This window comes from Triticum urartu, chromosome 2 (assembly GCF_003073215.2).
Source record: "Triticum urartu cultivar G1812 chromosome 2, Tu2.1, whole genome shotgun sequence".
Lineage (NCBI taxonomy): Eukaryota > Viridiplantae > Streptophyta > Magnoliopsida > Poales > Poaceae > Triticum > Triticum urartu.
Window position 1 is genome coordinate 611,746,078 of NC_053023.1, and position 12,926 is coordinate 611,759,003.

Consider the following 12,926-nt stretch of genomic DNA (forward strand, 5'->3'; position numbering starts at 1 on the left):
GCATATGCCTTCCTGTTGGATGATAACACATATCATTTTTGCACTGTAGTTCAATCAGTCATAACATCTGAGGATTTATTTAGCATGAGGAGACAGTTTGACATAGAGAAAACATACTCCACCTGTTCGTAAATAGATGATGGTTTGGAAATGGTTACAATCTGCCATATACAACTCTGACTGAGATTTTTCACATGAATATGATTCTTTAAAATTATTATGAGAAAATTTAGGGAAGTGTGACTGCATACACTGTAAGATGTTGTCTATTTAATGGAGGTAAGTATGTACTTGGGGATATTTCCTCAGGCTTGCACTTCAACCATGAAACAGAAAATTAGTTTTGTGGGCTCATCTTTGTCATTTTCACACATTTGGTTATCAATCAAGTAGAGTATGCATTGTTGTAAAATTACGCAGTACTACAAAATACTCCCTCCGTCCGGAAAAGTTTGTCCCTCAAATGGATGTATCTAGCATCAAGTTAGTGCTAGATACATCCATTTGTGACACAAGCTTGGGACAAGCTTTTTCGGACGGAGGGAGTATATAGGTGTGTACATTAGACACCTTGCTCGATTTGCCGTTGCGCCTTGGTTTTCATAACCTTGTATTGAAATCCACAACTTCCTTTAATATGTGCCCACAGGCATTCTGTGTACAGATGATTGAGCAATCAGGTCTGTTTTTCCTTGTAAATTATATGGTATGCCATAAACGTATAGCTTTACCATTAAATCATATGTGCATAGCATTGTTTATAAGGTGGTAAGGTGACCTAAGGTGAGCACCACCCGCTCTAGCGCCTAGATGACGCCTAAGCACCTAAGGCAGGCATATTTGTAAGCGCTGCCAGGGCGCCTAAGCGTCTAAGGCAGGACACCTTAAAAGCAATGACGCATAGGTAAGCACAAAGCTTATAGCAGGTTTTACCAATATAGCGTTATAGTATTATCAACTCTCCATCTCTTATGAACCATGTTATTTGGCACATTATATCAAGGGTTTAGTGACACAAGCTTCACATTCACATGGCACAGGACCAATGACAAGAAAAAATAGCATTGCTGTCTTCACCAAAATCATCCCTACGTTCTTTATCATCTACCTTGATTTCCACAAGTGCCATGGTGTGTAGTGTACATGCACCTGATAGGCAATTCATGCCCTATTCATTGTAAAAAAAGGGGGTCTAGTTTACAATTTTGATCACTTCTGGTGCAGCACAACGCAGTGTTTTCTGGTTGGAACAACGCATAACACTATCAAGTGTTCAAACAACTCTAGTTTGAATCTCTTGTAGGGTTGGAAGGTGCTGAAACGTAGATAGGATTATTCTGTTTCCTTTAAATAGTCTAGTCTGAGTAAGATTGGATATGCTATAGTCTAGATTGGATTATTGTTGTAGATCGGGTATGTTTCTATTGGATTTGAATGTGCTATTGTTGCTCTGTGTCTGGTAGGATTATGGTGGAAAGCGCAAAGATGTTTACATGTGTGGATTATTTTTTAGAACATGTAGTGCGTTATGTCCGACTTATTTGTTTGACAGGCTCAGCCCTTGTATATTTAGGTGGTAGGCACAGTGACGATGCACTATTGGTGCCATATTTTGAGTATTAGTATATGTTGGAACAATATAAGAAGTGAGTTACATGCTTTGCTTTCTGGTTGCCATTATTGCATATATTGTTTTCTTTGTCTTGGTAAATACTTTAAGACTACATTCCTTAGCCTGGTCTCAAACATTTTTTTTTTGGGGGGAGGGGGCATCTGTGGCGTGAGCTTATATTGTGGGGCGGAGGGAGTAGGTACGAATATAGCGAATAAAGTCTCCATTGAGGATGATAAACTGTCCCCAATTTCATCAATTTTGATCCAGGTCTATATGTGTGTGACTTCTTTTATGTTTTCAGTTTCTGACAATTGCTTAGTTTCTAGCGCATTCTGAAGGCACGATCAATGTTTAAATAGGAAAACCTGTTATAGGTTTGATTTCCATGTACTCACTGCAACTGGTCATTTTTATAGTTATTGCTGAATGAAGTTTACCATCATGGCGATGAACTTGTGTGTACTGTGTTTACACGGTGTTAGGTGTAAACAGGGGAATTAAAAGCCTTCAGTTGATACTATAGCTATTTGATGCTTACCTGTCCCGTGATATTGGTATAGCTTTGAATTCATAGCATCATGGCACACATGCCTCTATATTTTTAGGTTGATTTTCTGCATTCATCACCACTAAAACATCAGGTGGGAGTATGATTTACAATCCAACTTGATCTTCCGAATGATGCTTTGGCCATCAGATCATTATTCTGCCTGCTTCAAAGCATTTTTTGTAGTTATATAGACCAACCAGGATGCTAGTACATTTTTCATTTACTCCTTTTGGTACTCGACAACTTACTTGATTGCAATATATCTCATCAATTGCAGGGGCAAAGCATGACTCTCATCAAGATTACGTGGAGCGAGCTAACAAGGCAAGGTCGGATAGGCTTTCTTCTGGACAGCCATCATCACTGAAAGAATAAAGCAGCTGTCTCGACCGGCCCCAGATTTGCCCAACCCCTGCATATGCAGTTTGCATTATGAATCTGAAGGCTTAATCTTGTGTCAAATAAACAGACCATCTCTGTTCCTGAATCTCAGAGTAGTGCTATTGTAATACAGTAATAGAAATTTTGTTCGCCGGAATCTCATAGTAGTGTCTTTGCTATTCTAGGAGGAGATGATGGACAAATCATGGTATTTTTGTCCCACGAATTGCAGTCCGGAGCCAACTCTTGTTTGTATTCCACTGGAGGAGAGTGTGCATGCTAATTTTTTGTTGACGTTACAGGCTGGTAGAGGAGTAGCGCACATCCTGCATGGTTTTGCAGGTGGAGACTGGAGAGGAAAGGGAGAATTAGTAGAGTGAGGCGAGACGGAGCCGCGCCTGTTGGTGGCGGCGGAGGGGATCGGAAAGGAGAAGAAAAATGGGATTGAGAGAGTGCTGTGAGTGGGTGGCATCTAGCGAAAATACAAAATTGCCCCTTGCCGAGGATGACATTGCGTGGCGCCACCGTGAAACGATCCCGTGCAATCGAGGTTGTCTAGAGCGTGATCTGAAGGCTCAAAGTGTCAAATGTCGGAGATGCCCCGTAAGTTTCAGTTGTCTATTTCCTTTTGGACGGGAACTTAATCTCAAATCTGAAATCAATAACATGTAGGTCAAATGCTCAGCCATATGTGATAATAAAGTAGTGATCTAAAACGTTTACATTCTTCGCTGCAAATCACTACAGGGAGAGTTGATAATACACCTGCCTACAAAGTGCATTTCAGAAGGAAAAATCCAACTTAAAAAGGTCCTGTGAAAGAAGTGCATGGAAACCAATCCGGAATGGGTAATGGTTTCAGACGGGCGACCAGCCACAGCTTTCGCTGGTCACCTCCTACCTGAGGCTATACTTGGCCATGAAAAACCCGACCTAGGCCTAAGTTTTGAGCTCGAAGGCCGGGCTAGGCTTGGGCTTGGGCTTGGCATATTTGCGTTTTAGGGAAGAGGCCTGGACCGAGGCCCGACGGGCTTTTATGGGCTTGAAATCTAGGCCTGGCGGCCGGGCCCGAGCCTATGTTTTTTGCTACGGGCTTTATAAGGCCCGACCCGACTTATGTCCACGTATACCTGAGGCGCGTCATTGAATGGACCCGTGGCCCCTCTCCTGACGGCTTATCCCCTTTGCACCGCTTTTTGGGCCACTTATTCGGCGTGGGAGTAAATTGTACAAAACCATCACATTGAAGGCTAGATTAGTAGAAAACACAAGTTTACATTTTCTTTTGGGCAGAAAACATTATGTCTACAGTAATATTTTTGCAAATAACATTGACCAGGACCTTTAGCTCGGTTAAGCGTATTTATTATAGATGGGGCCTGCCAGTCAGACTGAAACCAATTTTTTTTCCTTTTCTCCTTCCAATGACAGGTGGACCCAGTAGGGCCACACATTACCAAACGTCGCCGTTAAATCTGAGACGTTAAGTGGTGCCACATCAACCTGTGGCGGGCCCCATCTGTCATATAGTAAGACGTTAATTTTAGATGTTTTTTGACTAATGTAAGATGCTTTTGACTCTAGTGTATTGTCAAAAAATGTATTATTGTCAAAAATGTCTTATGTTATGGGACAAAGAGAGTAGTTTTCTTGTAACAAGCCTCGTAGCAGATGTTGGAGCTGTTTTATCTAAATAAAGCACCCCATGTACCCCTAAAGAAAAAGAGAAAAGTATGTTTTTGACCCCCCAAGTTTTCCAAAAGTATAGACTTGGTCCCTGAAGATTTTTTGATATACATTTGGTCCTTCAAGTCTCAAAACCGGATAAGTTTGGTCCAAAACCAGATTTTAAGCACATTGGCCGGGTTTGATTGATGAACCGTAAATTCAATTTTTTTTTTAAAAAAAACTCCAAAATTTTGTGGCAACCAAGATGCTTGGGTGCATGAAAATTTGTGTGGTGTTTCAACATCCGAGGAGCTCGTGGCAAAAACAAAAACTAATTTTAGCTAAAAAAAGGTAAATTTTGTCTTTTTTTGCTAGAGTTCCTCGGATGTTATTTGACCACAACAATTTACACGCACCAAGCGCGCCCAAGCATGCTGTCACAAAATTTCAGATTTTTTATTTTTTTGCTTTTTTTTAGATTTACTGTTCATGATCAAACCTGGTCAACATGGTCAAACCCTGGTAAGTGACCAAACTCTGGTTTTGAGTTAAACTTATCCGGTTTTGACACTTGAAGGACTAAATATATACCTAAAAATCTTAAGGAACCAAGTCTATACTTTTAGAAACTTGAGGGACAAGAACATACTTTTCTCAAAGAAAAATATGAAAAAAAAACAGCCCAGACGCATAAGCTGTGAATTCGTGCTGCACGCACGTACAGACAAGTCAAAACTCCTCGTCAGCCCTAGTCATGAAGTCGGTGAAGGCCCTGCACCGTGACGGCTGATGCAGCACCCGCGATGCAACCTTGCACCACAGCACGACGGGGCCGCCTTGCTGTCCGACGCCGCTGCGGAACAGCTTGGCCTCCACCTCGAACTCCGCGGAGTCCCAGCGCAGCTCCGCCTCCACGCGCCTCCTCACGGCGTCCGCCACGCCTGCAGCTTTGCCGCCCAGCGCCACCGCCTCCACCTCCGCCGCGCTCTTCGCTCCGACCCTGAAGCCCGGCACACGGCCCTCCGCTACAGCGACGCCCGCGTAGGACACCACCACCTTCCCATCGCTGAAGCTGTTGTCCACCCACTTCGGCCGCCTGTTCTCCACGTGCAGGGTCACGTTGAACGCCAGGGCGCTGAGCCCCGCGGGCTGGCCGCGGCCGTCGATGCCGGTGAGCTCGAGGGAGTAGACGTCCCAGTAAGAACTCCTGAACGCGTTGATGAGGGCGAGCAGGAGCACGCCTGCACCTGTTCGATTTCAAAGCTTGTAAAGCGAAAAACACAGAAACCTGGAACCATATTGATGATTATTTACAGATGCAAAAAAGATGCTGCGAAGGAGAAGGGGGGGAACCGTACCAACTCCAATCACGAAGGAAAACCAGCTAAACCAGAAAACCTCTCCCCAGTGAACATGGGTCAATTCTTTCTCCATGCTTGATTGATTGTTGAGGCCGATCTGTCCCCCCAAGCAGATCAACTTATATTGCAGGAGCCAGCGACCGCCTTGTATATATACAAAAAAAAAATATTATGGAGGTGCGTGTACGTGCAAGAGTTGGGTTACAATTGGAGACCTCATATTTTGTCTCAATCAAACTCGTAATAATCCCCGCAGCAAAAAAAAAAAAAACTCGTACCATCGATCTCTCTGCGCACTCGAACTGCGTGTGGCAGAAACTAACGCTAGACGCCGACGCACATGGGCGCCGGCCACGGCAGCGTCCGCCCGGCTGCACATCAGTGGTTCTGGGATTCCAAATGATCTTTTTCTACAAAATCTGTTTACAGAGTAAATTACATAGAAGTATCACAATTGAGTCATTGGAAACAGATTGGTAATTTTTACGTGTCAGTATCAAGATTGGGGCGAGCCGTTGCAAAAAAGACTAAAAGTGCGTTTTATACGTATTGACAGAAAAGCTGACCGGTTGGGCCCGCCCGTCAGGCGCCACGCTGGCCAGTGCGCGCGTGCCCGCGCGCTGACTCGGACGAGCCTGGGTCGAGCCATTTAGGGCGCGGCTGGTGCGGTCGAGCCACACCCCGCTCACTCCCCCCGCTCTGCTCCGCGTTCTTCTTCCTTCTCTCTGCCTCGCCGCCGCCTGCGCCCGCCCCCGCCGGCCGCCACACGAAGCTGCCGCAGCCATGGTTTTTGAAGACGAGAGCAGCGACGACAACTCAAGCCTCCACCGATGGGCTCAACCAGGTCAATTACTCCATTGGAGCTAGGGTTAGGGCTAGGTTTAGGAAATTTTGGGGATTTTTCTGTGTAGGTGGTCTTTGGTGTGAGGATTTCGTTTGATTTGCTTTGTCCTCGTCCTCTGCACATGATGCTAACTTGGATTTTGCTTGGGCAGGTGCCTTTCTCTCTTAAGGACCCGGATTACAAGGGTCTTGAGCTAGATCTGATAGTGTTGTGCGAGAAGCATGGGAAGCCATCAGAGAGGCTTGTTGCATTTGAAGGAACAATGACTGGGAGAAGGTTCTTAGCATGTGCAGAGTCGGTATTTTTCTTGCCTTATTGATTATGCACAGAATATGTTCATTGGAAGTGACAGAGTCTTGTTTGCCAATTGTGATTCAGTTATGTGTATGGTAATTTTGTTAGTCATATATGCCATACTGTAGTTCTCATTGTAGGAATGGTGAATATTATGGTCAGTGGAGTGCATTTAGGCTAAATATAGGCTCAAGCATGCTCTGTTGTGTGCACATGAATGCTCTGTTGTGTGCACATGCTATTTATTTATGCTTGTATGCAATGTTGCTTAGTACTCACATTAGCCCCTCCATTAGCTGATGTGTGACTCTTAATAAGTAACTGTTGCTTACTGCTGACAGTAGGTACTGTCATTAGCTAGTTTGTTCCTGTAGGCTAATGTAGTGTATTTAGCTAGGCTAATGTAGTCTGGTTTGATAACTCTTCATTCAGTGATTTCTATGTTCCATTTGTTAGTGATATATGGCAAAGTAGTTCACTGCTAGAGTGGTAGTGCAGATTGTAGGATTCCATTATATTAATGGCCAATTGTAAGTTGGTTATTATGCAAAGTTGAATGGAGTGTTACTCTGCTAATTATATACTGATCACCCTCTTGCTTAGCACATGGCTGTGCAAATTCAGTGTTGGTCAGTACCAACATTAGCTACTGGCATGAACTAACTGTTGCTTACTACTCATAGTAGTTATATTGTACTAAATTTTGCCTTGTTATTTTTCCAGGAAGGTCAGAATTGTGGGTTTGTTCAGTGGGTTGATGAGCAGTGGCCCCCAAAAATGGAGAATGCATTGCTGAAGCTTTGGTCAATGGTTGAAGAGAGCAAGTCTGCTAGGGTGAATGATAATCTTCAAAGTGCTTTAACTATTCACCATTTGACAGAAGAAAAGAAGAAGCTGGATGCAGATTATGACAAGTTAGTGAAAGATGTGCATCAACTTGTGGACTTTCAGCAGGATAGGGTTGTGGATTTTAGTTATCTGCAGTCAGCTGTCACATATCAGCACGAATGCAGAGCTGAATTGGTGGCTCGTAAGAATGCAGAAATGGCAAAGGAAGATGTAGCTACAGAGAAGCTTCAACAGAAGTATGAAATCATGTGCAACCTGACAAGTGCTCAAGCAATTGCCATCCAAAACTTCAAGTTAAAGAATATGAAAGAGAAGGAATTGCTGAGTGAGGCTAGGATGAATTTGGAGTTGAAGAATGCAGAGTTCACAAAGTTTGAGGAGAAGCTCACCCAAGAGAAGCTAGAGTTGAAGTTCCAGGTTGCTGATCTGCTAAAGCTCAAGGAAAACTATAATGAAGAGAAGCAGATGCAAGAGTTTAAGATAACTGAGCTCATGAAGGCAGAGGAGAAATTGAAGGAGAAGATCAAGGGGATCCAGGCCATCTTGGAGAACTGAACAAGATGAATTGAGATTAGTGGGCATTGTAGACCTTTTGGGAAGGATGGCTGTGCAATGACCTAGTAACTTAGAATTATGGTTGTGTAATGTATGGTTCTAGTACTAATTGTGAACTCTGGCTGTTTATCTACCTAGTAATATGCTATTCATCCTTTTGTGAGAAAAGGATGGATTGTGCATTTGAACTCCACTATGTAATGTGAACTCCAGTGATGCTTATGTTAGACTGAAAATGTTTACATACTGATGCTTATGTTATTCTGATGGTTAAATGCTTCTTAAATGCATATAGGTAATATGTTAGAGTGATTCTTAAATGCTTAAATGCATTTGCAAAAGGAATAGTTTGTTATGGTACAGTGATGCTTTAGGTGGTTTCGTCGACTCCGAGCCACCGTAGACCCTAGTTGATCGCTTTAGGTGGTTTCATCGACCCCGAGCCACCGTAGACCCTAGTTGATGGCTTTAGGTGGTTTCGTCGACCCCGAGCCACCGTAGACCCTAGTTGATGGCTTTAGGTGGTTCCGCCGACCCCGAGCCACAAAAACCCAAAATGATCGCTTTAGGTGGTTTCGTCGACCCCGAGCCACCGTAGACCCTAGTTGATGGCTTTAGGTGGTTTCGTCGACCCCGAGCCACCCTAGACCCTAGTTGATGGATTTAGGTGGTTTCGTCGACCCCGAGCCACAAAAACCCAAAATGATCGCTTTAGGTGGTTTCGTCGACCCCGAGCCACCGTAGACCCTAATTGATGGCTTTAGGTGGTTTCGTTGACCCCGAGCCACCGTAGACCCTAGTTGATGGCTTTAGGTGGTTTCGTCGACCACGAGCCACAAAAACCCAAAATGATAGCTTTAGGTGGTTTCGTCGACCCCGAGCCACCGTAGACCCTAGTTTATGGCTTTGGGTGGTTTCGTCGACCCCGAGTCACCCTAGACCCTAGTTGATGGCTTTAGGTGGTTCCGTCGACCCCGAGCCACCAAAACCCAAAATGATCGCTTTAGGTGGTTTCGTCGACCCCGAGCCACCCTAGACCCTAGTTGATGGCTTTAGGTGGTTCCGTCCACCCCGAGCCACCAAAACCCAAAATGATGGCTTTAGGTGGTTCCGTCGACCCCGAGCCAGCCTAGACCCTAGTTGATGGCTTTAGGTGGTTTCGTCGACCCCGAGCCACCCTAGACCCTAGTTGATGGCTTTAGGTGGTTCCGTCGACCCCGAGCCATCAAAACCCAAAATGATGGCTTTAGGTGGTTTCGTCGACCCCGAGCCACCAAAACCCAAAATGATCGCTTTATACAACATATCAATAGGATCAACATATCAATCATATAAAGAACATTTTCAGCATACACAACATATCAATAACTCCATTAATATATCCAGCATATCAATAACTCCATTTTGAGTACTCATCAACATATGAATCATAAAAAGAACATACACACTATGAAGATATCCAATATAATGAGTACTCATCAATAACTCCAAAATATCAATAACTCCAGCAATATATCCAATAATATATTGAGTACTCAGCAACATATCACATGAAGATATCCAATAATATGCATCCACATGAACAAAAGCCATACATGGCATTGATTCTTAAAGTACATCATCAAAGCAAGATCACCATTGTATCATAGGATGCAAGAACACACACATGAAGTATCTAGTTGCCACTTGCATAGAAGTACCTCCTCCATCCACTATGTGTAACACCAGCACCTGTCCCAGCAGTAGATGTGGATGGACCAGATTGCCTTGGGGCAGAGAATGTACCTCTCCCTCTCCCAGCACCTCTACCAGCACCTCTCCCAGCACCTGCACCTGCAGCACCTCTCCCAGCACCTCTACCAGCTCCTCTCCCAGCTCCTGTCCCAGCACCTCTCCCAGCACCTCCAGTTCCAGCTGTTGGTGTTGTTGTAGGAGCTGGTTGAGAAGTTCTTGCTGCTGGTGTAGTAGCAGTAGCACCAGCATTGGGATTCCTTGCAAGAGGCTTGCATAAACAAGAAGGAAAATGAGTTAGTACTTAAAAATGGAATGTACAAGAAGGAAAATATGTTACTACTTATAAGAGGATTACCACATGTTTGTTCTTCCTCAAAGCCAGCTCAGGCTTCAACTGCTTCATGCAGCTAGTGTACCTATGTCCTTGTAGTCCACAATTGCCACATGTTATAGTCCCCATTCTGGATGTGTCCTTAGGCTTTGGAACTTCAAATTTCCCCTTGATCCTTTTCTCTTTCTTTCTTCCTCTCTTCACTTTAAATGCAGGTGGGTCAATGTCAGGACCAGGGGTCCTTGTCCAGTCATGCTCACCAGGAACTGGATAGATCATTGGTTCATAAGCTGCCACATAAAATTCTTTCTTGGGGAACTTGCTGACATAATCCTCTGGTTTTCTTTTGCCCTTGTTTATTGCTGAGATGGCATGGTTACATGGGATGCCACTGAGGTCCCATTTTCTGCACCCACATGTGTGCACTTGCAAGTTAACAGCATGGGTTTGCTGCCCACTTGTAACTTGCCATAAGTCCACACCAGCTTGAATTGGTTTGCAATATTGGGCCCTCTCCTTCTCAAACTCTAGCTTCTCACTATAATGGGGTGTTATGTCCCATCTAGATGTCTTTGCACTCTCCCTATTCCTATGCCACCTCATCATCTGCTTATCCTTTATTCCGTCACACATTGTCCTAATTGGTTTCTTCCTAACATCTAGGACATACTTGTTGAACACCTCAGACAAATTGTTGACTACAAGGTTAGTCTTGGAGTTTGTGTTAAATGCATGCCTTGCCCATGTTTTCTTGGGTATTTGACAAAGCCACTCCCAAGCTTCCTTACATTCAGCTCTAAGGTCATTCATTGCAATGTTAAATTTGTGTTCACTATATGCATAGGCAGCATTATCCATACACTTCTTCAGATCTTCCCCCCTAAACCCAGCAGTTTGGAAGTTTGCATAGATATGCCTAAGGCAGAACCTTTGGTTGCACTTAGGAAAGACAGCATTCACTGCATATAGTAGGCCCTGGGACACACAATTAAACTAGCTAAGCTAATATCTAGCACAAAACAACCTTATAGGAACAAGGACATAAGATGCAAGCACATACCTTTTGCCTATCTGACATTATTGTATATGGACCAAACTGTCCCTCTTCTCCTCCTAGGCAGATTTTAAGTTGGTGTAGAAACCAACACCAATTAGCTTTGTCCTCTTGCCCAACAATACCAAATGCTAGTGGGTATATATTGTTGTTGCCATCTCTACCAGTGGCAGCAAGTAGTTGAGCACCAGTAGTTAACTTAATGAAGCACCCATCAACACCTAAATGAGCAAGCAAATTCAATATTTAGAACATTCAAATGCATTTCAAGATGAAACAATATGTAACTAATGCACAAGGTGAACAAACTAACCAATGAATGGTCTGCACCCCTTGAGAAACCCCTCCCTTGCTCCATTGATGCAATGGAACATAGCATGAAATCTTGGACCTGGATGGGGGATTTTTGCATTGGGTGTTGGAGTTACAGTAGTGACAACTACTCTACTCCCAGGGTTTGTATCCATCACTGTCTGAGCATAGTCTTTCAACCTAGGGTATTGCTTCTTGTGGTCTCCTAGCACAGCATCAATAGCTAGGTTCTTTGCCCTATATGCCATTGACTTGGGCACATCCACACCATACTTCTCCATGCAGGCATCAATCAAAGTCTGAATGCCAGTTGTTAGATCAGATCTGAACAGTGACTCATACTTCTGTGCAAGCCACTTGGCACTTACCCTTGTTGTCTCTGTACTAATAGGGCAAGTGTGCTTAATTCTCATCTTCTTAATTACAAAAGTAGTTTCACCTTTTATAACTGCTGCCACCATAAAGAAGTTGCAATGTTTTTGGTTGCATTCTACAATTATTCTTTGATCTGAGTTCCTATGATATCTGAAGTTTCTGCCTTGAGTGATGTGTAAGTTCAACAAAGCCTCTCTGAATTGATGTTGATCCAAGAAACACATCTTTAGACATAATTGCTCATGTGGTGCCTCCATCTTCTCATTGTACCATTTTCTAGGAGGCCTCTGCTTTGCCCTGCTCTTCCTTTTCTTTGGCAGTACAAATGACAATGGCTCATAACCATCATCATCAGCCTCCTTCAACAATCCTTTCTCTTCTTCATCAGATGAAGGTTTGAAATCAGGTTCCTCCTCTTGAACTACACTTGAATGTGTCCTTGTTGTAGGCCCTTTCCTAACTGGAAGCTTCTGTTTCTTCTTCTTCTTCTCTTCCTGTACAATTACAGTTTCTTCATCCTGTGAAACAACTTTCTCATCTTCATCCATTTGGAAAGGTTCCTCAACCTCTGTGTCACCCTCATAATGCACCACTTCTTCCACCTCAGATTCTTCATCATCTGTTTCTTCCTCTTCTATTTCATCATACTCTCTCTGTTTCTTTCCCTCCTCCATCTCTATATCACCAGCATCACCCATATAAAAAGGGTTTACATCACTGTCATCTTCACCTTCACAATCAGAACCACCACTGCCATCATATCCCTCTTCCTTTTCTATTTCCAACACAGCTTTCAGTTTTCCTTTTACATTCTTGCTCTCTTGTGTGCAAACACCAGTACCATGAGCTACACTGAAGCTGCTACTCTGACTTTCAAAGGCAACTCCTTCTTCATCAACAACATAGATGGGTGGCTCACTGAGATCATATAACACAGGCTCTTCATACACAACAGTGGATAATTCTTGCCTCTCAAACTGGCTGCAAAGAGGTGGAACAGTGG

At 43.7% G+C, this 12,926-nt stretch overlaps 1 protein-coding gene across 1 annotated transcript; it reads right to left on the bottom strand.

Moving 5' to 3' along the window:
* Nucleotides 1–4,943: 4,943 nt before the first annotated feature.
* Nucleotides 4,944–5,810, bottom strand: LOC125537503. Its single transcript, XM_048700826.1, has 2 exons — nt 5,573–5,810; nt 4,944–5,461 (listed from the first exon to the last, which is right to left on the bottom strand). The coding sequence occupies exons 1-2, from the start codon at nt 5,646–5,648 to the stop codon at nt 4,944–4,946; spliced, it is 594 nt and encodes a 197-aa protein (XP_048556783.1). The 5' UTR covers nt 5,649–5,810.
* Between the last annotated feature and the right edge of the window lie 7,116 nt (nt 5,811–12,926).

Excerpts from the sequence above, each read along its gene's own strand:
- LOC125537503 (XM_048700826.1), bottom strand. The coding sequence starts at position 5,648 with ATGGAGAAAGAATTGACCCATGTTCACTGGGGAGAGGTTTTCTGGTTT. Across the intron at positions 5,462-5,572 it reads TTCCTTCGTGATTGGAGTTG|GTGCAGGCGTGCTCCTGCTC; the intron begins GTACGGTTCCCC and ends GAAATCGAACAG.